This window comes from Primulina eburnea, chromosome 13, assembly GCF_022965805.1.
Source record: "Primulina eburnea isolate SZY01 chromosome 13, ASM2296580v1, whole genome shotgun sequence".
Classification (NCBI taxonomy): Eukaryota; Viridiplantae; Streptophyta; class Magnoliopsida; order Lamiales; family Gesneriaceae; genus Primulina; species Primulina eburnea.
This window is the reverse complement of record NC_133113.1, coordinates 29194574-29220803: the sequence shown is the minus strand read 5'-3', so window position 1 is coordinate 29220803 and position 26230 is coordinate 29194574. Positions and strand designations below refer to the sequence as shown.

General features: G+C 34.0%; 4 protein-coding genes across 14 annotated transcripts; 1 reads left to right on the top strand and 3 right to left on the bottom strand.

Moving 5' to 3' along the window:
• Positions 1 to 4341: 4341 nt before the first annotated feature.
• LOC140809394 (telomere repeat-binding protein 5-like) lies at positions 4342 to 9624 on the bottom strand. Of its 11 annotated transcripts, XM_073167006.1 has the most exons (11): positions 9205 to 9624; positions 8033 to 8154; positions 7572 to 7669; positions 6676 to 7471; positions 6385 to 6591; positions 6252 to 6314; positions 6076 to 6155; positions 5735 to 5979; positions 5326 to 5643; positions 4945 to 5008; positions 4342 to 4731 (listed from the first exon to the last, which is right to left on the bottom strand). In XM_073167006.1, the coding sequence occupies exons 3-11, from the start codon at positions 7650 to 7652 to the stop codon at positions 4549 to 4551; spliced, it is 2037 nt and encodes a 678-aa protein (XP_073023107.1). In that variant the 5' UTR covers positions 7653 to 7669; positions 8033 to 8154; positions 9205 to 9624; the 3' UTR covers positions 4342 to 4548. The 11 variants fall into 11 exon arrangements, with proteins under 11 accessions (XP_073023107.1, XP_073023098.1, XP_073023102.1 ...); XM_073166997.1 differs by having other exon boundaries at positions 7572 to 8154; positions 9205 to 9623; XM_073167001.1 differs by lacking the exon at positions 8033 to 8154 and having other exon boundaries at positions 7572 to 7739; positions 9205 to 9623.
• Positions 9625 to 10953: 1329 nt separating this feature from the next.
• Positions 10954 to 16634, bottom strand: LOC140808802 (oxysterol-binding protein-related protein 3C-like). The gene is given in 11 exon segments (XM_073166073.1): positions 10954 to 11388; positions 12037 to 12215; positions 12625 to 12769; positions 13294 to 13470; positions 13567 to 13688; positions 13925 to 14043; positions 14176 to 14248; positions 14336 to 14452; positions 15208 to 15249; positions 15251 to 15302; positions 16354 to 16634. Coding segments are annotated over 11 exon segments (1371 nt in total). The 5' UTR covers positions 16455 to 16634; the 3' UTR covers positions 10954 to 11144.
• A 3239-nt stretch (positions 16635 to 19873) lies between these two features.
• LOC140808803 (uncharacterized) lies at positions 19874 to 23186 on the top strand. Its single transcript, XM_073166074.1, has 4 exons — positions 19874 to 20232; positions 21068 to 21171; positions 22718 to 22847; positions 22940 to 23186. The coding sequence occupies exons 1-4, from the start codon at positions 20110 to 20112 to the stop codon at positions 22976 to 22978; spliced, it is 396 nt and encodes a 131-aa protein (XP_073022175.1). The 5' UTR covers positions 19874 to 20109; the 3' UTR covers positions 22979 to 23186.
• Positions 23187 to 24215: 1029 nt separating this feature from the next.
• Positions 24216 to 26040, bottom strand: LOC140809514 (probable xyloglucan galactosyltransferase GT12). Its single transcript, XM_073167167.1, has one exon. It carries the CDS (start codon positions 26009 to 26011, stop codon positions 24221 to 24223), a length of 1791 nt encoding a protein of 596 aa, XP_073023268.1. The 5' UTR covers positions 26012 to 26040; the 3' UTR covers positions 24216 to 24220.
• Positions 26041 to 26230: the final 190 nt, after the last annotated feature.

Sequence of the window (26230 nt, the reverse complement as noted above, 5' to 3'; positions counted from 1 at the left end):
ATAAAATATAACTGAAATCATAACAAAAATACTCCTTTTGTTGTTTCTGGACAATCAAACCACCAACAACATCACTCACATGCTACTTGCAGCAACAACATCGACGATACGTCGCACCCCAACACCGGCGACAGCAATATCGTCGGACGAACAACAACATCGACGATACGTCGCACCCCGACACCGGTGACAGCAATATCGTCGAACGGATAACAACATCAACGATACATCGCACCCCCACTCCGACGACAACAAAATCGTTGAACGAACAACATCAATGTGACAACATCAACGAGACGTCTCCCAACAACAATAGTCAACAATATCAACAATAATAAACAACAACAAGTATAATACCAAATCACCCAATTATAGGTGATTTATCATCGTTTAGCTCAATAGTATTCATCAATACTAAACAATAACAACATATGCTCGTACGTCGACACGTACCTGATAATCGAGTATATATAAAATCTGGCTATTTCTTTGATCTCGAGGCTTGTGATGTATCTAAATAATTCAACAACAATTATCAGATCATTGTCACCGTATCAACACAGTCATAACAGTCTTAATATATAACACCAAATAGCTCAACAACAATTAATTCAACAAAATATAAAACTCGATTATAAATTTTTATCGTTCAACAATTTAATATTCTGGTGTATTTAATTCACAATACTACCATCAAATACACCATAATAAATTAAATTCAAACAATAGGCTATTTTACAACATCCGTCAAATTATGAAAACTTTATATTAACGTGTAGCCTATACTTCGTAGACTCCGAATATATACTCAGAATTAATAAAAACTGACAAACAACTCATCAATTTCAATTCAACGATTAAAAATCCCTAATTAAAACAAATTAGGAATAATTCAAAACAACAACACAATAATCTTCTCTACTTCGTTAAAATCATACACTATTCAACAATCTTCAATTTCAGTATGATTTAACAATTTATCAGATTTATTCCAAAAATCGACGAATTTCAAATATCACCAAAACTATAAAATTTATACCTCAAATCGAAGACCTCGTATCAACGATCACAGAACTGAAGTCAATTCATCAATTAGATAAACCGATAATCAAACCGATAAATCACACGATCGAAAAGAAAATCAAAAACCTTAATTTTACTCTATCTCACCTTTCTGTCCAATATGATGAAGGAAACGTAAGTTTCATATTTATCTTTTATTTTTTTATTTTTTAATATAATATTATATTATATTAATTAATTAAATAATATAATATAATATTTAATATTTAACATTTTAACACGGATATATCTCTTTGAACCAGTCAAACGATTAAATTTTTCAAAACTCAAAATATGGGACTTCTATATCTTTGAGTTTTCTACGTTATATCCAAATCTCAAATTATTTGGACTTCATATGACCAACATATGTTATATTTCCCTCTTTAAAATTAATTATTTATTTAGTAATCTCACATTACTAAATCAACGAATTGTAATATTTACTTCAGACATTACAGATAAATAGTAAGGATTGAAGGAAATAAAGTAGAAGTTGTCTCACATTGAAAAACGTACCAAAAATAGTCTTTTTTATTATCTACAAATTTGAGCTAAGGGTTTGAGTCACAAGAGAAACCAAAAGTTTTTATAAAGGGAAAGTAGCTGATAGGTTGTGACTTGGCTGATAGGTTGTGACTTGGTGAAACACACGTGCACGGCCGGTCGGCTCGGTTCGGCCTGGTGCGGTGCGATCTCTTGATCATATTAACCTTTTTGGACAAACCCTACTGATATTCACAATAAAAAAAAATAATACGCTAATTAGCATAAAAAATAATATTTTTTCATGGATAATCTAAATAAGATATCACAAAACTGTCTCACATTAGTCTCCTGTTTTAATAGTGAGACAAAGATTCCAAGAATATATATTTATTATTCCTCTGGACTTGTCTAAACACGTGAATAATAATTTGTTTTGACAAATATAAAGTACCAAAGCAGCAACGGACCCGAAGAATATGAATTTTTCCAATTGATCATCTGTGTCATAATCATTACATTGAATTTTATTCAAATTTTCTTCCACTTAGAGTCCGGCTGACTTGAAACTTCATGAAACAATTTTAAGTTCTTTTTTTTACTTTTACACTTGCTCCATACACATACATTTTAAACATAGACAAACAGTATCAAAATCATTTTTTTATGTGATACAATATATCAGTCTACGTGAAAACAAATACGACATCTTTATGATCATTGGATCAACTATATGGTCAAATAATCCATGTGTACAAAATCATATATTTACTGCGTGGATAGTTATCATAATATTGTTCGAATTTTGTTTCTGAAAAATAAATCTCTCCAATGTATTTTCTATGTACTCAAATATAATTGAAAATATTTATTTTCAAAACCAAAGTTTGATCAATGTTATTTTACAAAATTCTCACAATGGGTAAAAATACACAGATTTTGTGTGTATCTTACATTAATGAATGGTCCCAAGTTTTTTCAAGAAAAACGACACACAAAATAGGAAAAATTATAATTTTAGTTATGTGAGTTGATCTATTTTATGTTTTAGTCATGTAACTTTCAATGTTTAGCTTTTTATTTAATAAATTCTAATTTTTTTTTTCTGTTGGTCTTTTTTTACCGGAACCTACTAAATCTATCAAATATTGATTATTTAATAACCATATTTTTTTAAATGATTCATATAGCACAAATAAAACATATATTATAACACATTAAAATCTATATAAGAAAAAGAATAAGTTTTTTTTTTTTCATTTTGAATAATTGAGTGAAGTTTCACTTCAATTTCTCTTTACGTTTACGATGTTGACAAGTCTTTGATTATTTTTAATATTCATAGAAAGAATACAGACTATTATCAAGCAAACGTATCTTGTTACCACATGGTTTGCCTTCGGACCACGTTACATATAATATTTCCGAGTCAACAGAAAAATCCCGCGCACCCAAAGGTCCAAACTAGACTTAGGCTTGGATTAATGTTTGGAATTAGGGTTGTGGAAAAGTCAAATTTGAACCGACTCCGAGATTAAGAATCACTGCCTCTCAGCTGGGCTCGTGTTCCATGGAGCTCATTTTATTATTAAGGGAATATATTATTTTGGTTTGTTTCAAAATCATTAATTTTCAAAATGATTTTCTTTATTACATATTTTGTATTATGTCTTATATAATTAAAAAATATCCTAAAATACTCTTTTTCTATGGACACACATATTTCATTTTTGTTATCTATTTGCTTAATTATCTATTATTTCTCTTTAAGAGTTTATTTACTTCTGTTTTATTTAATTTATAATATATTAATTTTTTAATATTACTTACTTATATTAATAAACATATTTTAATAAAATTATGAATTGTTAGCTTGAATTAGTGCATACGAAACTAATTACGATTGTTGCGTATGCAAAATAAAAAAAAAAACACTTATATTCGTAATTATACTTCCTCAACCGTAATGAATCACGAATTATCCATTTATTTCAACTTCAAAATATTCATGATTAACAAAAATTAAACCTACAAATTATCAAAAAATCATGACAATAATCAAGTCAAATATTAAAAAAACTCAAAATCAAAATTAGAGCAATTAATTATAGACAATATATTCTAATGATTTGATATAAACAAAATTGGTAACAGAATGAGTTTGTCATAATCATATACCTACGTACACAGTAATATCAATATAAAATCAATTTTTTGGGTAAAAAATAAGCGGATAAAAAAAAGAAAATTCATGCTTATTTAAAGAAATATGATTGATGTTCATGGCCACCTCTGTACGTACAAAATTGATGAGATTATAAAATAGAGAGTTTGAGATGACGAACATGATTAAAAGGATGTGAGATATTTTTGTAATTTCATATGATAAAAAGATTATTTTGTTAAATTAATTTAACTGAAGACTAAAATTGATTATAGTAATCGTGTGAAATCTATTTAAAAAAATAGAGTTTTTTTATTAATTTTTATTGACAATGCAACTCAAATTTGAATCTAAAATAATAATAAAATTAACTTTATTTTTAACCAGAAATCAAGTATTTGAATTTGCCTTTTTCTTTCTTTTATCCTTCTTTCTATTTTGTAACAATTTTTGGGAAATTTTTTTATCATGTTTCTTTGATTTCAGTCAATTATGTTATAAATTTCAATTTTAGTTGTGTACTAAAGATTCTGACCATTTTAATATTTTTCTATCGAGAGTCGTGTAATTTTTAAGTTGGAATCAATAAAATTATCTTCTGTGTCTCATACACATATATGTACATCAAATCAATCAAACAAATAATTGGTTTAAAAATACTTGAATTAAATAGAAAAGTTCTAGATCCAAAGAATTGAGGAAGCAGCCTGGAGCCACTTATTTCAGATACATATCAAGCATAATTAATCACAAATATTACATACAAACTAACAAATGACTGCCCTTTTGTCACAATATATTTACCTAGTGAGACTATATCTATAATCCCAGTATTATTAGGGGTTTGTACAGCGACTATTTTCAGAGAAGAATGTAAGGATGGAGCTCGTTTTTAGGTGCTGCTGCGACCAGTAAGCATGTGCAGTCAAGACTCGATCCAGGAGTTCCTGTGGCACAGGCTCGCCTCGCCTTTGTTGCGGTGAAATTCTCGCTGTGTGAACCAATGTTTTCCACTTGTCCTGAAATACAAGAGCAGTTATTCAGAATTCACTGCAGAATATGACCACCACTTGAGAATTCAAACGGTAAATGTGTTTTTATACGGGACCGTAGCATAAAATATGATTTCCGGGTATTCTTGCATGGCTAGCAACAAGGAAATGCATCAAAAGCGACACAAGAACGAGAGACATACATATACGAAGAAACTGTTGTAGATTCGATATTCGTACCTTCAAATCTACGTATGTTCTATGTTTAGCAGTATCAAACGCTCTCAGCTTAACATCCCGCCATCTGCAGTAAGATTACATTAATGAGTGAACATATGTAACCGAATCACTATATTTCTTAAAGACATAACCGATGCGCAACTCGAAATCTTTTAAACTATAAAACAAGTACCATAACTCAATCCTTGCGTCACATAAGAAGCCACTACATGCAAGTCTGGGGCGAGTATGGCTCCCCGACAAACAATATAATCACGAAAGCCAAAAAATTGATGCATTAGGTGAAATTATCATCATCTAATGGTTCCCATAGGTTTCAGCAAGCATATATCACCATACCCTTTATCATATAGTTTTAGCGTAGAGTTTCACCAGACATACCGTCCTGTTCCAAGTTTCTCAACAGCATGAACTAGAGCTTCTACTTCAGAAACAGTGAAAGGTCTGCGGATACGACGCTGTGCAGAATCAGATCTCTTACATTTCCTAAGCGGAATCAAGGCCAATGCATCTGGTTCCACCGAAGGTACAGGAACAAGTGCTTTTGATTGTGCACCAGGTATCTTTAATGACGAATCAGGAGCCGAATCATGATCACTTTCTTCTAGACTATTGAAATTATTTTCTGAGAGACCTGGTGGGGTATCAAGATTCCTTCTTCGGATAGCACTTCGAGGGACATTGGGACTCGAAGGGTACCTGGAAGTGCACCAAGTTAATCTGTGAGACAAAAGACGAGACAGATGCAGAAATATAATCTTCAAGAATCCCCGTATACTGGAAAGAATACCTTGCCAGTGCTTGAGGATTGTTGTGCAGAAGTTGGCATGGATGATCGTCCGGACATAGCTGTGACGATGGAGCAAAGGAGTGGTTTGGCTCAAGAGTAAAACCCAATGTGTCCATCTTGTTATCATGAGAAATTCCGGTCTGCCATAAAGTTTTGCTATCATCTCGAATCTTCTTACCCTGAAGAAGCACTCCAACTTGTAGCCCGCGGCCTAATATTGCATTCACTGCCTTCATAACCGTTTTCTGCGGGATATTATTAAAGCCAAAAATAAACCAACTAGCTTACTGTAACCAGAACAATCAGCTAGAAGAGTCCGTGACTTGAAGTTCAAAAAATACCTTAAGGGAACCAATGGTTGCCGTTTCTGGTATTTCAATAAATAGATCTGGGACCCTAAATGATTTGATCTTAAGTTTCACTGAGTCAAATGAGACATTCCAAATGAGAACATCTTCAAATACGAAGCCCGGGCCGAGGAAAAAAAATCAATTTACTCCATGAAAAGTTCTCTTACCTTGGGGGTTCTGAGAGAGAAAAGACGCACGTTCGCTGGATGAGAAAGTTGGAGTTTTGATCACTGCATATAGCATTGATTAATTAATCTATCGCCAATCACATCCAAGCATAATCCACAAGTAAATATTTACCCCTTTGAAGATTTGGACGAGAACCCATTGCACTATTATTTGTGCCATTTTCAGGAACGGCACACATTCTATCACAGCTGATGCCTTCATCAGAATTAGACGCCAAGTTAAATTCATAAAACTTCCTCTTCTTGAAAGGATAATCCCTTAAGGATCTATGGTGTTTAATAATTCTCTTCCGGTTAATATAATGGCATCTTTCCGTAACTGTAGGCATGATACACCAAATTCAATATGCCGTACAATCATTATCACCCTATAAAATAACGAAATGATATAGAAGCAGCTCACCAGCACTATATCGGTCATCATTCTTCACATTTGGTGCTACTTCACATGGTTTAGATGTTAGTAACCTCCGACCTTCAATGTTGCTGACACGAAATGCTGACCTAAACTTCTTAATTCTGGTGCTTGTTTCAGTGCACGCAGAAGAATTTCCGTCATCATCTCTAGTAACTAACTTTACATTTTCCCGAATAACAGGGACAGAACCACTGGGAAAGTGGTCTCCGCACAAGTGAAACTTTACACTATCAACTGAACTAACTAATCTGGGGGGTAGATGTTGCGAATCAAGCATATCAGCCTGATTTGTTACTGGGAAATTCCTAGCTTTCCTACTTTCATCATCCAATCCACTAGTAGAAGAGAACCGACAACCAGACGAGTCAAGATTCACAGGAGTGAAAATTCCAAGTCGTAGCTTGCAGTCATCGTTAGCCAAATGTTCAGCAGAATCAACTTTTCCCGAGCAATTAGGCTTCGAGATTGCATCTTTTTTAGCACATTCAGGTTTGTTCGATTCAAAAACAGAAATGGGATTCTCTGTGACAATATCAGTGAAAAGAAAGTTCCTCTTGTAGCAATCTTGATCACACAACTTTCCTTCCAACAGCTTCTCTTCGTTCTTTTCTTGTTTCCCAACAGAATCTTGCACAAGTGCCAGTTGCTCCTTTCGAGAAAAAGAATCCGCAGATGGAGAAGAACTTTCCCCTTCAGAGAGTAACTTGCCAGCTACAGTAGCCAATAGATCAAATGCACACATTTGGCTGCCGTTGGCTTTTCTCTCAAATGAGCGCCTCCTCTAAGACAAGGGATGATGAATAAATGGACATAAACCATTTTCCATTAGCCATGAGACATAGGAAGAAAATGATAATACAAGCATGAACAGCAAAAATTACTCTGATTGATCGGGTAGCTCGAGGCATAGGAGGCACCTGATAGCCATTAAAACCATATTCTAACCTCTTTTGCAACACCATAACTCAAAAACCATAGCCTGGACAATCCATCAAACAAGGAGTGCTGTTAGTTGTAATATTGTTGAAGTACTGCAAATTACAATAAATCTGCCAACAGACCATCATCGACAACGAGATCATTGCGTGTCAATACGAAAATTTGTGTCGTATAACTCGTAAATGACCAACAGAAGCGACATGGGTGGATTAACTTTTGACATCTAATAATAAAAGGGAAATCTAAAAAAATGCGGGTAAGAAAGTGAATTAAATTTTGACATCTAAAATTCACTGAAAATAGAGCGAGATTAGGTCGGTTGCATCAGCATGGAGTCTTAACGTAAACAAATATTGTTTTTTGGATTTCTCGTAAAACTTATGTTTGAATAAGCACGACCCACATTGAGAACACTACAAGGGCTGAATAACGTCACGATCGATGAAAAACGCCCAGAAATTTTCAACAAGAGATATAACTGCAAAACAGTAGTGCTCGAAATTTCCCACAAATCTAACAGTGTACCTATTGAAATCCATTTCAATATTAGTACACATCAGGACCTCTGAAAATATAGAAAATATGCAAATGCAGAAAGTAAATTAACTCCTCGAGATCACACTAAATTTAGATGATGAAATTCATTCAAAGTTTAAACCTTTTGCGCACCAACGCAGCAGTTAATAATCCAAAAAGTGGACACGATGCATAAAAAAGCATTGTTTTTATATTAAATACTAAATCATTAACTCTTTTCACCATTGATGCCCTGGAAAGAGCCCGAGTCGTTCTTGGACTCGGGCGGGAAAGGGTTCTTCTCGTCTGACTAGGGTTATCTCACTCGACTAGGCTTCAGGCATCGTCAACTATAGAGCGGAAATACATTTTGTAGGACAGCCAATAAATAGAAAAAAGCCCTCGAGAAAACCACGGTAAAAATCATCTTAAACCACAAATGCACGATTATTTCATATATCAGTGAATTTTCAAGAATTATCAAGCGTGCAATGGTTCAAAGATGAGCCCAAACCAACTATTTATTTTATAATAGTGTCAATAACTTGTTATTGATGGATCTTAACCATCCTTCGAGATTTCGGCACCTTATCATCTAAACCAAGATAAAAGACACTTTGCATGAAAAAATCCCAGATCGAACGTGAAAGATGAAATTCAAAACATGGATCATTGAATAATAATAAACCAAATAAGTTATAACTTTCTTTCACTCTCGAAAGATTTTCACTTTTGAACCAAAGTCGTCAACTTTACCAAAATACAGATCAAAGGACCACAGAATTAGATCATCTCACATTCAAAGAACCAACCATAGATTCCGGCAAATTTTCCTTCAGAAAACAAAACCCTTCAGGATTTCCCCGAATTCATACCCACAACGATGCAAGATCAAACTTTTTCTCGAGATTACTAATCTAAACAACAAAAGAATCCAAAATTCCCATTCGTATGACCCAAAAACTCTAGCCAATCTCGCAATCTAAAGAAAAAAAACTCCTGAAAAACCCGAGAAATAAATTCCCTCTGTTTTATAACCCAGTTTTTTTTTTTTTTTACCTCTGTGAGACATGAGAACGATATATGGCCAAAAACCCTGTGTAAACCATCCCCCATGCCATTGCTTAAACCCCATCTCTTATATAATTGACCCCTGTCACCGGGCCTATCGGTAACTTCACTGGCTACAGCCAGTGGGTTGCGGTAAAGAAACTGCCTGAAGACCTGTTCTTTTCTGGGACAAATACGAATTGGGATAGTGCCACGTGGAGAGAGATGAGAATCTCGTGGCCTTGTCTCCTTTACACAACCGAGAAGAACGTTGGGTCACCAAGGCAAGCGAGAGAATTTTAGTAAACTTTTAAGGTTGGTTGGAAATCCGAGTTGCGAGGAGGTTTGTCTTTGCAAAAGCTTTGGCTTTAAAACTCACCAAAATCATGCTTAGCCAACAAGTATCTCCGGTTTTACTCAAACTTAGCAGATAAATTCTCCATACCCAAAACCATAAAACACAAGTAAGTACTTCCAACGGACATAAACTAAATAGCTTGTCATAAATACTTTGAAAATCTTCAAGAATTTATCATATTATCCACAATTTATTTTAAAAAAAATTACATATAATCTCACATTTTTATGTATTAAAATCTATTTTTAAAAAGCATAACAATTATATAAATACAGCGCCTGTACGTCGTTAACTACCACTAACTATAGTTATAAATATTTCATTCGTAAAAATTCATAATATTATTAACTGTTTGGTACTGGTTTCTTGAGTCGATCATAATATGGACCATGGAGTAAAAAAGAAAATGTGGTGATAATAAAAGTTAGAGACAATTTCTATTCCTAGATAAATAACACAAATTAATAGGATAAATTAAGGAATTTAAGAATATTCCAACGAGACAAATGAACGGCCCGTGGCGGTTCTGAAGGAGATCCACATTCTTCCCAATCTTTCTTTTATCTCATTTTAATTGTTCAAAAGTGTCATTTCAATTATTTAACAAAAATACGATCACTTTATAAATATCACATAAATTATAAATTATCTGTGATTTCAATATATCTCTAATTTATCTAAAACATTCATTATATTACTCATTATTATATTTCATATTTTATAATATAAATGCATATTTAAAATACAACTAACTATATATTAATTAGTAATTAATAAACTTATCGCACAAACGTAACACTACACATGTTTCGGCTGACGAGCAAAGATTGGGCACAGCACCACACATGAGATCTAACATCAATAATTTAATTAACTATTTATTTTCAGAAGGTTAATATGGTCATTTGATATATGAAGTCAAAGCAAACTCTCCACGTATTGACAGTTCGACATCAATTGCCACGTCAGATGAAAGATCAGCCGACGTGGCTTTTATTGGGCTCAACTGGAAACTTCATTTGTTTTTATATACAAAAATAACACCTTCATTGCGGACTTGCGGTACAGTTTATTATGGTATTTAATGTATAATTTATTAATTAAATTTATGATGATTAAAACTAAATCGCTTCTAATCTAAACTTGACAATTTGATTGTAAAAAATTTCCAAGATATTGTTTGAGAATAGTCTTGATATTTATATTACCTTTATCGTTCGCCACAAAAATTAAATTAAAAAAAATTAAACTATATATAATATCTTTTAATTATTATTTATATATACATTTAAGATATTTAGAATTTAAAATATATTATTTTATATGATATAACAGTATTTTAATTTCACCGACCAATTGAGCTAAATTCAATAGAGAGAAAATCTGCTGGTGTTTGGCACTTTAGAAAACCACTCGATATGATACGAACATCTGAAACGAGAAACGAAATACAAATAAAGTAGAGTTACTTAACACAAACATAACCAAAGGCTTCAAAATTATGACATAAAATTACAAGCCCACCAACATAGACCAAATCATCAGGCACATGTAAAACCAACTGCATCTTTAACAAAAGAAAATAAGTACTTCATTCGGATAAATTAGCATACTGCCATGGATTGAATTCTGTCGACTGGACATCACTTGTGTCCACGGCAATTGATTTCTCAATAGCATTCCGGTGCTCAGTGTACTTGCCGTTGTAACGGTATACCTCAAGGTCTCCCCAGGGTGTCGGTGTAACTTCGTCCGTTTGATCAAACCATTTCGGTGTGAATATGTCACCTTTTGCTTCCCGGTTTCTTTTTTCAGCTCTCTGTTTCTCTTCCAAACTGAACAGATGTATTGCAAGAATATTCAGAGATGACAAAATTAAAAGAAACGGTTACCACTGACCCAAGTTGTGAGTATCATAAAGGATAACATTCATTTTTCAAAGTGATGAAAGAACAAAATCTGAAAAACCTAGATTCGTTGAGTGTAAATGATAAAAAATGATGAAAGGATCCATGCGAAGAAGTGGAAAAACCGAAGGAAATGAAACAAAATAATATTTAAAATTACATTAAAATACAAATACACGGAATATGTAAATCAATCACATCAACAAAAGTGACCTGTCAATTGTCGATATAAGCTTGTAAAACATGGTCTTGTACCAAGTGGCCTGTATATTATATAGGGGATGCCAATTTATCATTTTAACCACAAAACTGAGTTGTGGTGGACAATTTTGCACCGAGTAACATCCACAAACATCTATAGGAGCATACTCATTGTTTTAACAAGGAGTTGAATGTGAAATTAAAACGTGAATTCCAATGAACATCATGCACTAGTGTAACTCATTTCACTTAATATTGACTAGACGCATAGCCTATCCTATCCTCTATTGATAATTTTTTATAGCGATCGACAAGTTCACAAGCAAAAAGGCAACAAAGAAATAAGGCAGTATATCCATTGGATGAGGAATGGACCTGCTCTTCTCTGCACCGGCCTTGGAGAGGTCACCTTTCTCAAGTGCCCATCTGTCAGGACGTAACCGAGAATCTGATGCCAACAACTCCTTGGGAGCAGTATCAAAACTGTTTATTTTATGTGCGAAGTGGGTGTATTGAAATTTGTCATTTGCTGGAGTTTCTGCAAGATGCCAAACCTGCACAAGCATGTCTTCTTAGCTATCAACCAGTCAGGCCATAATACAGAATAGATTATTGTTTCGCAAAGCAAAGGCAATTCATAAAGGCAGAAAACTTGAACCACCAGTAAGCTACAGTATGGACTTACGGATAAAAATAACTTAAATAAACATCTTATTACATCAGCAAATCCGAAGGGATGACAATGCTACAACAAATATTCCAACATTTTATCTTACCCACGAAATTCAAGCGATGAGTCCCCAAGGAAAAAACAATCAATACAAAAGAAATCATATAATAGCATGCAACACAGACTCTAGCCCTTATTTGATGATAGTTTCATATAACAGGTCATAATTCTCCTTTTCACATTGTAACATACAATAACATGAAAAAGGAATAAGAGAAAATCATGAAGTTAACCTCTTTCAGTTCTGTGCCAGGAAGAGGTTCTCCTTCCAAATCACACGGTTGATAACTCATCGACTCGCTCCATTTCCCGGTCATCAAAATTTTTGGTTCCTCATCAGCATTATATACGTATCCATCTACCTCATATCGATTAGCCCTGCAAAAAAAATGGTCAGCTAGCATCAGAAGCAGACCAAAGAGAGATTCTAAAGCACGAAAAAAATCTACACATAAAATTAACGATGAAAACAACATTCACTACATAGAAACATTGGTTCATTATATTTAAGAGAACGATTCAAAGAAAGCCATAAATTGTTGTTTCCTATTATCGGGAGAAATATTGAAAACATTATCAGATTTTCTAACAATAAATCATTTTGATGATGAAAAGGGGAAAGGGAGCATTCTGAAGTTACAGGAATATGATTTTAGTTTGTAATGGCATTCAGTATTGCTCATCTTCTAAAAAACACAACTTTCAGAAGTTTCCACATTCCTAAAATCCATCTGAAAGATTTGCCATTAGACTATGTTATAGCCTATAGCCAAAGCAATCTGAAAATCTTCAACGGCTTGTCACTTTCATTCGCACCAAACACATCGATAGAAACTGTTTCTTGAACCCTAAATGCTAACTCTAAAGTAAAAAGATCAAAGATTATATATAAATCAACATACCCAAACCAACCACAGGGTTGAAAATAGAGTACGACTTTGTCCCCAGTGGTCAAGTTTGTCATGACCATTTCTCCAGGTGAATCCACCCATGTTCGTCCAAAGATCAAATTGTTGACTTTGGTTGGAGGAGGAACCAAGTCTAAGATAACACCATCGCGCTTGAGAGTTACACGTGTTCTGCATTAGAGAAACATGAGGATGCCTAAAACTGTCATCACAAAATTAATAAACTGAAAACGTCCTAACTAGTCAAAAATCGATACACAAACTTACCTTCCAACAGGATAGATATCAAGAGAGTTCCCTAAAAATTTAGTTTTTAACTTAGATGTCACATCATATGTGAAGTGTTCATTTTCAGCGTGCCCAGCACTCATAGGAGGATGATGGCTGATCTGCATAATGTTAAAACATTGATATCAAATAAAAGAATCCAAATAACCCAACAGAACAACGTCGACTTCATCATGGTAAATCCGGTGTTTCAAGATTCAACCACTGATGCACATCATGCTGAGAATTCAATCATGAGGCTCAACCAGATTACGATGCACAAGTCTAAGGGGCACATCATGCTGAAAATTCAACACATGAGGCTCAATCAGATTATCGATCACAAGTCTAGCCTCACCTGCTCGGAGATGAACGAAATTCCACCATGGTTAACCATTTCATATGTCTCACCAAGAATTGGATTGAAAGGCTTCCAGGTGCGCTGATAGGCAAAATAAACAGAAATTGCCCATGATGCTGCATCAAATAAGAGAAGTTCCTTTAATGTATTTTAATTGGATCTCCAGTATCAAAATTAATGGGCATAAAATAACTTTGTTCATATCGAAGTATTGATCAGTTGTACTACTAAACGTAAGAAAAACGCACATGCATACACCAACCGCAAGTATGGATCTTCACATTCATCTGCTTGATCTAAAAGGTGTGAATATTCCATTAACTGTATGATAATGGTATAATAAGCATTACTTTGCATGAAATGACACTATTAAAGGAGCAGCATAGTATTCGATGAATATGCGTGTACCTCTGCCACTTTCTGAATCATTGTCATTGGCTCAAATATAAGAACAGGGAGGGTCACCATCGATGTAACATCTGCACCAATGTATTTTTGCATCATCTTCCAGTAACCGTCGCGTTCCTTTAAGGAATTAATAGATCTATCAGTACAAACATCCACACACACGCAGAAAAGAAACAACCACTTACAACACAACTTGAAGTCTCATAAGCTTGAATAAAAAGGGAACCCCCTCCAACATAGTCTAATAAAAATTAGACATATAGGCTCCTGCTCGGGAGCCGGAGTGCGTTATAAAATAGAGAAAAGTGCTTCAAACAAGTAAATCTTTTTTAGCACTCCTCACCCTAACAAATGTTTAGTGCATGGTTACCAGTCAGTATTGCCATCCAGAAACAGTACTGGTATAATCCCAAGTATATGTGAATTGTGAAGTTTTGCGTAGCCACCAGCCATTTAAATAGGTTTATGGAGACATCGCTGTTTCCAACTGCATAAACGTCTCCAACAAAAACTTATACATGCCTAAGGTGATAGGTATTATAAGGAAAAATTACATCAATGTCAAAAAACTCCTAACAAAAATGCCAACATGTCTAACTACTCAATTGAGGGTCATAATTTGCAATTTGTCATGCACAAATCAATCTTGGTTAAAATCAAACCATATTTTCCTTTGACTCAAAATTTTTACCGATGTCCAACTAATTCAAATTTCAATCTCAGCAGAAGAAACAGTTAATTAGTCTTTTTCAAAGTGTCTGCTGACGATACAACAACCTAATTCATTACATTAATTGCAAGATCATGAATATAAATCCATAAACTGTCATCAAGATCCTCATTTAAATTAATATAGCCACTAGACAACTCACCTCTTTCTTCCATCTTCCTCTCTGTGCTTCCTCTTCTGCATCATTCTTTGCCTCCTTCAGGATTTATAACTTCAACACCTTCATACCCTAACAATCTAGCAACAGGTAATGTGTTTCTCAGATAAAAATATAAAATTTTCATGCATTGGAAAGATGGAAGAATCTATTCATGCAACAGAAAGGTCTCATTCCTTGATCATCTTTATCAAGATGAACATGATGAATATGAGTGCATCTGTGTGTGCGCATTAATGAATTAAAGGTATGCACATTAGCATAGTCAAGTATAGAGCAAAGCCACTTATTATATACTTGAGCCAACTCTAAGGGAACCAATTTTTAGGCAATGAAAGCTCAATATTGACTCTTGCATCTCCAAAAATGGAAATCCAGATCTCTTGCTCCACCATTGTAAAATCCAGACCAACATTAATTTCAACTGTTTACACATGACATATTCTAGATCTTCTAATGCTTTTATCAAACCGTGTTTCCCATGTGATTGATTCATCAGTGACTTGTATCGCAAAAAAAAAAAATAAGCTCCAATGTATTACATCGCCAAACCAAAAATTCAAGTCGGCGTTCTCGCAACAAGTTACACTTTCATCCCATTCTCCTATATATTGTCAAAACGTTAAAAGTACAGTTCACTAGCTATATCATCTTCCTCATTCGTTCCCAAAGCGAGCAAACGATTTGCCAAAAAATGAGGAAACTAAATCATTGACCAAAATATAATACTTAAAAAGAAAATCTCATTCCCACCCTCAATATTTTTCAAATAATAAGAAACAGAGCAAGGGTTATATACATGAAATCATCAATGGTACGTCCCTTTTCTCGGAGATTTGCCACTAGAACATCTATAGAGGCTAACAAATAAGCAGAAAAATTTAAAAGCGAGTAAAATCTCATCAATCATCAAATCAATTGGGAAATAATGAGCTCCACTGCACGCGTATCATTGCAGCAAATTCAAAATTCTAGCTTAGATAATATGAGTCCACAGGTGAACATATATCAGCCGGGAATTCAGCCGGAATATATCCACCACCTGATTTCTGGAAATCAAATTGAGATTGTGAACACAGAAATATAACTTTCCGTTCCGTAAACCTTAAAAATTACAGTATGTTCATTTACCCGTTGACAGATCTATGCATGGCGTTGCTGAACATCGACAATCCGGACGTCATCGCCGAGAAGAACCCCCCCTTGCTTTGATCTTTCTTCGGACTACCCATTTCCTTACACCGGAATTACAAAACAACCTCCTTATAAAAAAATCGAAAATCCACGAACGAATCCGAAATCCTCAATCCAATCAATGAAGATTCCGAGAAACTGAGAAAATTGGAATTTTCAACCCTAAATCGACCCAGCGATCTGCACGAAGAAGAGTTCTCCAATTCAAGATGATCGTTTATAGAAAATTAAAAATCAACTTCTGTGGCAATTCGTATATTATATGAATCATCAGGGGTAAAAATGGGTTGAAAGATCAAGTCTAATTGGCGGTTCTTGCCCTATAATGGGACACTGCTTTCCTATTGATCGTACGTGTGTTACACGCCTAATATCCAACCGTTGAAAACAAATAGATGACGTCTCCACGTTACGACGCAGGTTCAGTGGTCGTCCAGTTAAATACTGCTTAAATGGAATCTGATTTTTTCTTTAAAAATATAATATAATGGTCACATTGATTTTATTTATTAAAATTTATTCAGATTCTACACAATTATTAGCTACTAATAATCATATAGTTTATGAAAAAATTATTGAATTACACGAATGTATTATTAAATTAGAGATTAAATATATATTTGTAAATACCTACTATAAATTAATAAATGAGTCCAATCTGATTTGTACCTACATACAAGTTACACATTATACATATTTTTATAACTACTAGATGCACAAAAAATTCATATATTAATACTTTAATCAAAAATATTTTCAAACAATAGTATTTTAATAATAAGTTAACAAGAAGAGATTAAAAAATTGTTAGCTTGCTCGGAACCATCTTCTAGATCCGTTGGCCGGGTTTATACTCATCTCAATTAAGATGATTTCAATATAATAGAAAAAAATTTTGAAAATCAAATAAATAAATAAATAAATAAAGAACTTAAGCAATCTAATAGATGGAACTGAATGAAAAAAAAAGAATAACACGATGTACCAAAAGATTAAAAAATGAAAAACAAAAAAGAGATTCTCGTACATAAATGAACTTAATTCATTCATCCAAATGTGTTCCAGTTGTTCGCATGTTGTTAGAATCTGCAATAATAAATACAATTCTTAACATCAATATCTCATAACACTATTGTTTAAAAAAATTAAACATTTAAAGTATCAGCCATCGATGCAAAATCTTCTTCATCTATGTTGTCATCGTTGTTATGATGATCATGTATAAGTTGATCTAGTAAACGACATATCGTCATATTTACAAAATAAATGAAATTATTTGGTTTGTAAAAAAAATATAAAATACACACAATATTAATCAACACATATCCGTTATTCAAAATTGGACAATTGCACTTGTCATGAGACACGCCTCGACTCCCACATCCACGACATAGTCTGGCATTTGAGATTGACTTTTCCTTGGATGATTTCAATCACTTCCCACACCCATTTGCTCTTATTTCAGAAGGATCAATTATACCAAGGACCACATCCATGGTTTTCTTCTTTTGACTTTCACTGTTGAAAGTTTTGCTGGTGTTTATCTCTTTAATTTTGCTTAAAATATAATCTAATTGTTCATCCAAGAAGTTTGTCCCCTCATTAGTCAACGACGCATCATCAATTGCTACGGAAGCTTTATAAGATAACCTCGAGTGTCTTGACATCAAACTCTTTTCTGAATCATCGATGCTATTTTGCTCAGTCATAAAATATATGGCATCAACCTTTGCAACTCGTGTCCATAGTTTCAGTATATACTTATCAGGTAATTGATACATTTGGCTAATACGAAAAAAAGCTAACATATATCTGCATGGAATGCCATCGAACTCAAATTTCATACAACTACATGATATATAGTCCATCAGGTTTATTATGAGTGAGCACCCTTGGTTTGGAGGAAGAACAACTTTGAAAATTCATCACATTGTAAACCACTAATTCAACTCCTTCATACGTTTGTTGCAGAAAATAACCATCACTATCATTCATTTCACTTCGAAACTCTAACCATTTTTTTTCGTGTACACCTTAACCATTTGAGTTTCATTGGCCTCTTTGACTTAATTTTGGGACACTCATTCAAATAAATATGGTCAGCAACTAACTCATTGTGTCTTTGATGTCAGAGTGCCCTATTGAAACGAGTGGTAAAATCCATCAATGAGTTCTTATTAGAGACATACTTCTTGAAAAATGCATGTGAACTTTCAGATCTCTGACCTACTTGAGATTCCAGCACAAAATACATGGCTAAAATATGCTGGCACCAACTTCTGTCAGTAATTCATACATCAATAACAACCAATCATTTTTTTTCCAAATTAGCACACTTGATAACATCTTCCCAAGACTTATAAAATTAATTAGGTGTTGTAGAATTTTGAATGACGTTCTTTATGCTTCGATAGTAGTCACGAAAAGTCACATGATTTAATTTATCTTAAATTTTTTCAGTATATGCCACAAACAATATCGATGCACTACTTGTTGGAAAACTTGCGCAATGGCCTTTGTTATAGTAGGATCTTGGTCAGTAATGATCACGTTTGATGTACCTTTAGGCACGACTTCTATGAACTTGTTAAATATATAGTTAATAAAAAAATTATAAAAGCTTATTTTAATAAATCATATCTTATATATACCTCAATATCTTAATAATTTTTTTCTTAGTCTTTATTTATACTTTTGACTTTTTAAATTATCATATCTCTCTTATCATAAAAACTTATAATAAAAAATAATATTTAGAGTTTGAAATTTAATGTAATATCTAAATTTTTCACAAAATAATTATTTTAATACCAATTTTTATATATGTAGAATCGCTTGCTAAAAGCCAGAGGGAATAATAGAATCCAAATTTTTGACAACTAATAAATAAATAAAAGTAAAAATTGGTGTGAAACAGTTTTACGGGTCGTATTCGTGAGACGGATCTCTTATTTGTGTTATCCATGAAAAAGTATTACATTTTATGCTAAAAGTATTACTTTTTGAATGAGTCTCATGTGAGATCGTCTCACGGATCATAATATGTGAGACGAGTCAACCCTATCCATATTTACAATAAAAAGTAATACTCTTAGCATAAAAATTAGACAAAATCTTGTGTGAGACGGTCTCACGGGTTATATTTGTGAGACGGATCTCTTATTTGGGTCACTCATGAAAAAATATTACTTTTTATGCTAAGAATATTATTTTTTATTGTGAATATGGATAGAGTTGACCCGTCTCACAGATTATGATACGTAAGACGGTCTCACATTAGACCCACTATAAAAAATAATATTTTCTTATGGATGACTCAATAAGATATCAGTCTCACAAATACGATCCGTGAAACCGTCTCACACAAATTTTTACCTTACTTTTATTGAAAATATTGATGGGTCAATCTGTCTGTTAAGATCCGTTTCACTGTCTCACATCACACTCACCCATAAATAAATCACAAACCTAAATTTGCTGAGATTGTTTCTCCAATAGAATCCAAATCTCTTTAGGTCTCTAATTCCTTCGTTTCCAACTATATATGATTCACTGCGGCGTATTATTCCCCTTCTCAATTTTCAAGTTCACAAATCTGCTCTGGGGTTCGAATTCATCGAACAAGACTTTTTTTCCACATTGAGTTATTTTTGGGAGTTTACTGGATTTTAATTGTATCTGTTTACACCAAAGATGAAGCAAAGGAAATCGGCGAAATTAAATATTCAACAGGAAACGCAGCTTCTGCATCAGAACGATCACATATCGGCGTTTAACATAACGAAGCTGTTGGATCCCGATGCTTCTTGGGATAAGGTTTCATAATCTCTTCTTTTTCTTTCATATCTATTTATTGTTGTTGTTGTTTTCCTAGGCTTTATTGCGTACATTTTGTCAAACCCTGAAAGGAAAAAAGTTACTTTTTGCCGTGATTCTTGATTTTTTTTTTCGGATAATTGTTGATATTTTAAGGTGAGAAATCCAGAAGACATGGATGATAAATTTTGTTGATCATGCTATTTAGAATTACATGTATTTACTCAAAGGAGGTACCTAGATTGAGATCGGTGATGGTACCTCGAAAATTTCTTGATCTGGGTATTGAAGAATTAATTAGCACTTACTGCAAAACATGGTTTAACAAAATGTTACTATGTTGGCTAGGATGTGTGAGGTTGATTGTTGTGTTTAAGGTATTTAGGGAACTATAGTAATTAGTACAGAATAGTTTACTTCTTGAGTTCTTGGAAGAAAAATATCTATGTATTTCTTAAATTTAGAGTGACATTTTTTTTGGACTAGAATGGATTTGTTTTCTACATTGTTACAAAATGCACTTTACAGTAGAAAGGGAGAGGGAAACTTCAAACAGTGGAGGCGTTTTTCATCAATTTTTTGGCTTTTATAAACACACACAGTGAGAAATTACTGCATATTTCACATGTTGGAAATAATGAAGGCTGAGTATTCAAAGGCTATTGTGGGTTATACTGGTGACATTTGCATTGAAATTATGTTTCTGGAATAAACCGATAGCTTGAATATCCATATAATATTTATAAACAACTTTGACTGAGAAATTTAATATATTCCTATGTCCTTGAGGTGTTACCATCTAATTCAAAGTAACGTTATTAATTATCTGTCACAGGATCAACTGGCTGATGTTTTACATTGGATTAGACAAGCATTAGCCCTCATATTTGGATTGCTATGCGGTGCGATTCCCTTAGTTGGGGGCATCTGGTTTCTCCTGTAAGTTACTGCTCTTTAGCATTCTTTTTTTATTATTATTATAATTGCTACTTTTGAATGCATGAAGCTTTTTTAGATTAAAAGTGTGGTGGATACATTTATGTTTTTGGAAGTGTGAAGCTCTTGTCATGTTAGACATATAATTATTGGCAGATGGTAATCTAATAAATTTATTGCACTTGTTTAACTTTGTGACAATTCCCATATTATTATTCTTTAGTCAATATTCTAGTTCAGCGTTTCTTTAATACATGTTTCCGAGATGATTCTAATATGGGATCGAGACAAATTTACATTGTGGTACCGTTGCCTTGCGTCTGTTTATACTTGGGCTAACTTCTAAAAAAATGTAAAACAGTTGATCATATTGCCAACTAACTATAAATAACCTACAGAAAATTATTGACTCAACTACCTACATTTTTAATCATGATACAAGTAATATTTTATCATTGGCTAAGCCGCAAAGAACCCCAAAAAATAGAGTATAAAGACGCTACAGCCAAAAGGTGAAGAAAGGGGAATGGAACTTGCATGGTAGAAGCAGTGAAGAAAGCCCAAGATGGGGGAAAGAAGATGGTGATAATCGTGCCACTCAGAAGAAGACATCAAAACATAAATATAAAAATGGTGTCAGAAAGCTAGTTTACAACTCAATACTTGATATTTCCAAGAAATCAAGTTGAGATGGAATGTTGATTGGACTCGTTGTATTCCCCTGAGTTCATTTTCATCTATAGTTATTTCAAATACATCTTTCCTAGAGGACATTAATGTAGGCTCTGGATATTTACTTCTAGTGACAAAAATAGAGGTCTCTTGAGTTATCTGTCAAAAATCATAAAACCATTCATGTTCTAACTGTGAAACATCAACGGTATAAAGCACCATACTTGTTTAATTAGAAGACTAAATATCAAAGTAATAAGATAAAATAAATCTGAGTTCCACTACATCATGCGTCAAATCTAGTCGACTTCCTTCTTACGTGTGTTGCTGCTAAAAATATTGTTTAATTGATATGTACCCTCTCACGGAGCATCCTGCATGGACACCTTTTTCTTTATTTATTTCCATCGTCATTGCCTACACAACAGTGGTCCTGCAAAAAGCAATAACATGACAAGACACTTCATAAAATCCCATGATAACAGTATCATAGCATAATGATTGAGCAGTGATTAAATTGTGTGTCTGGGACACTGAGTTCGTGCAAAGCCTTGCATAAATGAAACTGCTGTTGTTTAAGCATTTCTTTAGATGAGGACTTGGATGCTGAGTGTCAACTAGTAATTTGAGTTGTAGAATAATGAAATTTTAATGGTTTTATAATCATTTTGGGGACTCAACTATCTTGGACTATGGGAGTCCTCCACAGTATGCTACTTTTAAGATACCAATGCAATTAGTTACTATGGTCAAGGTTATATACTCCCAAAGTATTTTGCCAGGACTAACTCTACGTTAATGACTTGTTTTCATTCCATGTCTCTTTTGAAACAAAGAAAGTTGCCTGAGTTATTTATGCTGCTATTTTGATATCCAGGTTTGTGGCGTTATCCACTGGGATCATCTATGCATATTATGCTATTGTACTGAAAATTGACGAAGAGGAATTTGGCGGTCATGGAGCCCTTCTTCAGGAAGGGCTCTTTGCTTCCGTATCTCTGTTTCTGGTAGGTTTAGCATTTTCCTCATTACAAATGCTCATACTTAGATATGTTTAGTTCATACTTTGTCACAATCTAATCTTCTGATTATATCACAGCTAGCATGGATTTTAGTATACAGTTTGGCACACTTTTGATTGACTCTATTCATCCAAGACATGGATCGTAGCTCTGCTCTCGCTTCCACAAGATAGTAATAGGTCGATTAAAAGTTCATGTTGAACCACCATTTCATCTGAATAAACATATGCTTCATTTATTCTTTAAGGATCGTTATTAGCCTGAAAATGTAGGATAAACTAAGCTTCCATGTTAGTTGAACCTTTTTTTTTTCAATATTTTGGTTTTTATTCTTGTTGTATCATTATTTTAAATATATATTTTCTAGCTACATTTATTTAATCAGCAGCAATTATCTTGAATGAGACCTATCATTTCCAGCACAATAAAGTAATTATATCTCTCTTGTTTATGGGTAATTATCCTGAATGACACATGCTTTACTTTTTATACGTCAATTTATCTTCACGTGAAGTACGTGTTACCTTTATGTACCTTAATAAAGTAAAATGTAACTCAAACGTGAAAGCATTATCATCTGTAAAATTTGTGAACAGTCACTCATCACAAGCACTTGTGCAGTTGTGTGTCAATTTCTCCTGAAAGAAATCAAAGAAGAGAAAGAAATCCTAAAATTTAGAAAATTGCCTATAATAGGAGAATGAAAGAGCTATGGAAGACACTGTTGTAGTCGGCGGCGCCAGTAGACGGTTGACAAGCGTCGATGGTGTTGGAAGAGTTGAAAGGCAAGTTTTTTAGGTTTGGAGAGATTACTGGAGCGATGCGAATGAATGCTAGTGGAAAATTTAAAAATATTTAAGCTTTATAAGTGACCATTTTCATATTTCAGCTTCAAATTAGAGTCGGTCTCAACTTAGAGACCTAAATAAAAATTCGGTCTACAATTTGTGACTAGAAAAAAAATCAAGCTACAAAAATATATTAAATTATAAGACGTGACGAAAATAAATTTAGCGACCAATATTAATAACAATTCTCTAATTTCGATTAAACATCTCCGTTCTTTTTGTTGTGAGTTATAAAAGGCTTTAACAAATTATCACTTTGATATATTTTTTCTAAACCACAATACCTCGATCACCGAGTAAAGTCAACAAATAACATTTGGAAAAGAATGTGCCTGTGATTTAAACATGCTCGTGCCCATCAATTAACACAGAACATGAGCTAGAGTGTAAAATATGCATGATTCACTCAGATTTCCACTACCTACAGCGACTCAAGAGATCTATGAAACTATAATCTGAAAATTATCTAAGAACTCATCATATGTATATTCCATCATCCAATCATATCAATCAAGTATACTGAAAGCTAATCCTAGTCCTATCAAAGAAATCATCCCATTCATGCTCTGCTGTTTTCCCGAAGGTGTAGTATTTCCAACTCTTTTCTTCATCAAAATCACTGGAATTTCTCCCTTCTTTCATATCTCTCCTCAAACCCTCCACTCTTTGAAGAACTCCTTTCACCGCTAGATCAAATGCATCTTCTACTGTCTCCAATCTCGACTTCGGATCAGCATAAGTAACCTTTGGGATCAGTTTAATCACCTCTTCTCTCATGGATAACACCTTGTTTTTTGGAATTCGAGATAGTAATCTCTCAATACTCACTTTCTTGTTCTTCACATCCTCTTGCGATATGAACACGGAATATTTCTTATAATTCCTAGGCAGATGCCACAGATATTGGACATAGGCTGAGCCCGGATGGAAAAAAACTGGTATACAGCCGGCAAGAATTGAATCAAAAGTTGATCGTCTGGTGAACGAGTCCCCTGGTGGCTGGAGGCAGAAAACGGAGCTTTGAAACAGCTTCATCACATTAGCTGGCTTTACACAATTCTCTTTTGAATCTATACATTCCAGCATCTTGCATTTGCGTTTAGCTGCATTGCATTGTTCCATGATTTCACCTCGGATGGAGCCCTTCATACTAGGACGTGTGCCACCGATAAAGCAAAATAAAGCCTTTTTCTTTTGCTTCCTCAACTTATTTTGCCATTGGAGAACCTGATCATCGTTTGAAGGATGAAAATATGTAGGATATGGTATTGCAAAATCGTTCTTGTTCCACGGACTCGACTCAATTGACAGCATCGTCATGTTTTGTGACTCGGGCAACAACATGAGCTTGTTCCCCCAACCCGAGTCCTCGTCCACTGCCCTTCGAAAATCCCATGTTATGCGCCCTGTAACCAAGAAATGGTCTCTCCCTCCCATTCTGTTCCATTCAGGTTTCTCTTTCAACCATTTGACCAATCCCATGGTATCATAATCCTTAACAGATGTGTTGTAGTGATCCCACAAGTATCTAGCAATATCCAACCCTGGATAATATGGGACAAAGACTCCAGCAGCCTTTGATGAGTCATTTGTTAAGCATTCATATTGCTTCATTCTGTTGTGGAATATAACCTCTAACGCGAATTGGTGTGTAGTATACCAACCGGAGCTCAAGAAACGCCTCTGAGGGTTCCCGAGTCGTTGCCCAAGTCCTAGGTTGCCGAAATAAGGGCACATGTTAAACCATTTGTTCAATAACTTGCATTGATTTATCAGATCGTCATTGTATCGTGTAGGTAGATCGTGTACATAGATATATCTACCATTGCATGGTTTTGTTTTCCTCCCGTTTTCACCTCTGTCGTCGTCGTCGTCGTCAAATTCTTCCCCTTCTTGTGGTAACTGGGGTTCTAATTCTTTTTGTAGCTCTTCAAGATCTCGAATTTCATAATCTGTTTCTGTGTATGTTGAAACATTCATATCTCTTCCCGAAATGCCACTTGTGTCATTTCTTGATACAATGTTTCTCGGCGAATGATTCAAAGGTATCGTAACATTTCGATCATTAGAAACATTTTTTCTAAGGATGGAACTCGAATCTAAAGATTGGAGATGGTTTTCTTGATCGGGGGATACCAAAGAGAGCCCGGGGAGAGAAGACCAATCAAATTCATAAAGCAAAAAATACCAAAAAACAAACAAAAGAAAGAACACGAACCAAAATTTGTTGCGATGCCTTGTTGAAATGGGATTCTCCATTTTTTCTTCTTGATCCCTTTTCTTGGAGAATCGTCGTCTCATCAAAATATTTCAGGTACCTATTATTACAAATCATCAATTATAAAAATTTAGCTATCGGTAATATTAAAAAATTTGGTAGTTGATGGAAAGCTAGGTTTATAAGAATGGAATGGTAGATTTAAGTTCAAAAAAATGTTTCATATTTAGGATCCTTAAAGGCGAACAATATGCACATTTTTTTACCACTTTCGCTTTCATTCTTTTTTTGAGTTTTGGGTG

Coding starts and splice junctions, on each gene's coding strand:
- LOC140809394 (XM_073167006.1), bottom strand. CDS start 7,652: ATGGTGTTGCAAAAGAGGTTAGAATATGGTTTTAATGGCTATCAGGTG. Junction 7,472..7,571: donor GAGCTACCCGATCAATCAGA/GTAATTTTTGCT, acceptor CCCTTGTCTTAG/AGGAGGCGCTCATTTGAGAG. Junction 6,592..6,675: donor TGATGACCGATATAGTGCTG/GTGAGCTGCTTC, acceptor TCATGCCTACAG/TTACGGAAAGATGCCATTAT.
- LOC140808803 (XM_073166074.1), top strand. CDS start 20,110: ATGAAGCAAAGGAAATCGGCGAAATTAAATATTCAACAGGAAACGCAG. Junction 21,172..22,717: donor GGGGGCATCTGGTTTCTCCT/GTAAGTTACTGC, acceptor TTTGATATCCAG/GTTTGTGGCGTTATCCACTG. Junction 22,848..22,939: donor CTTCCGTATCTCTGTTTCTG/GTAGGTTTAGCA, acceptor ATTATATCACAG/CTAGCATGGATTTTAGTATA.
- LOC140809514 (XM_073167167.1), bottom strand. CDS start 26,011: ATGAGACGACGATTCTCCAAGAAAAGGGATCAAGAAGAAAAAATGGAG.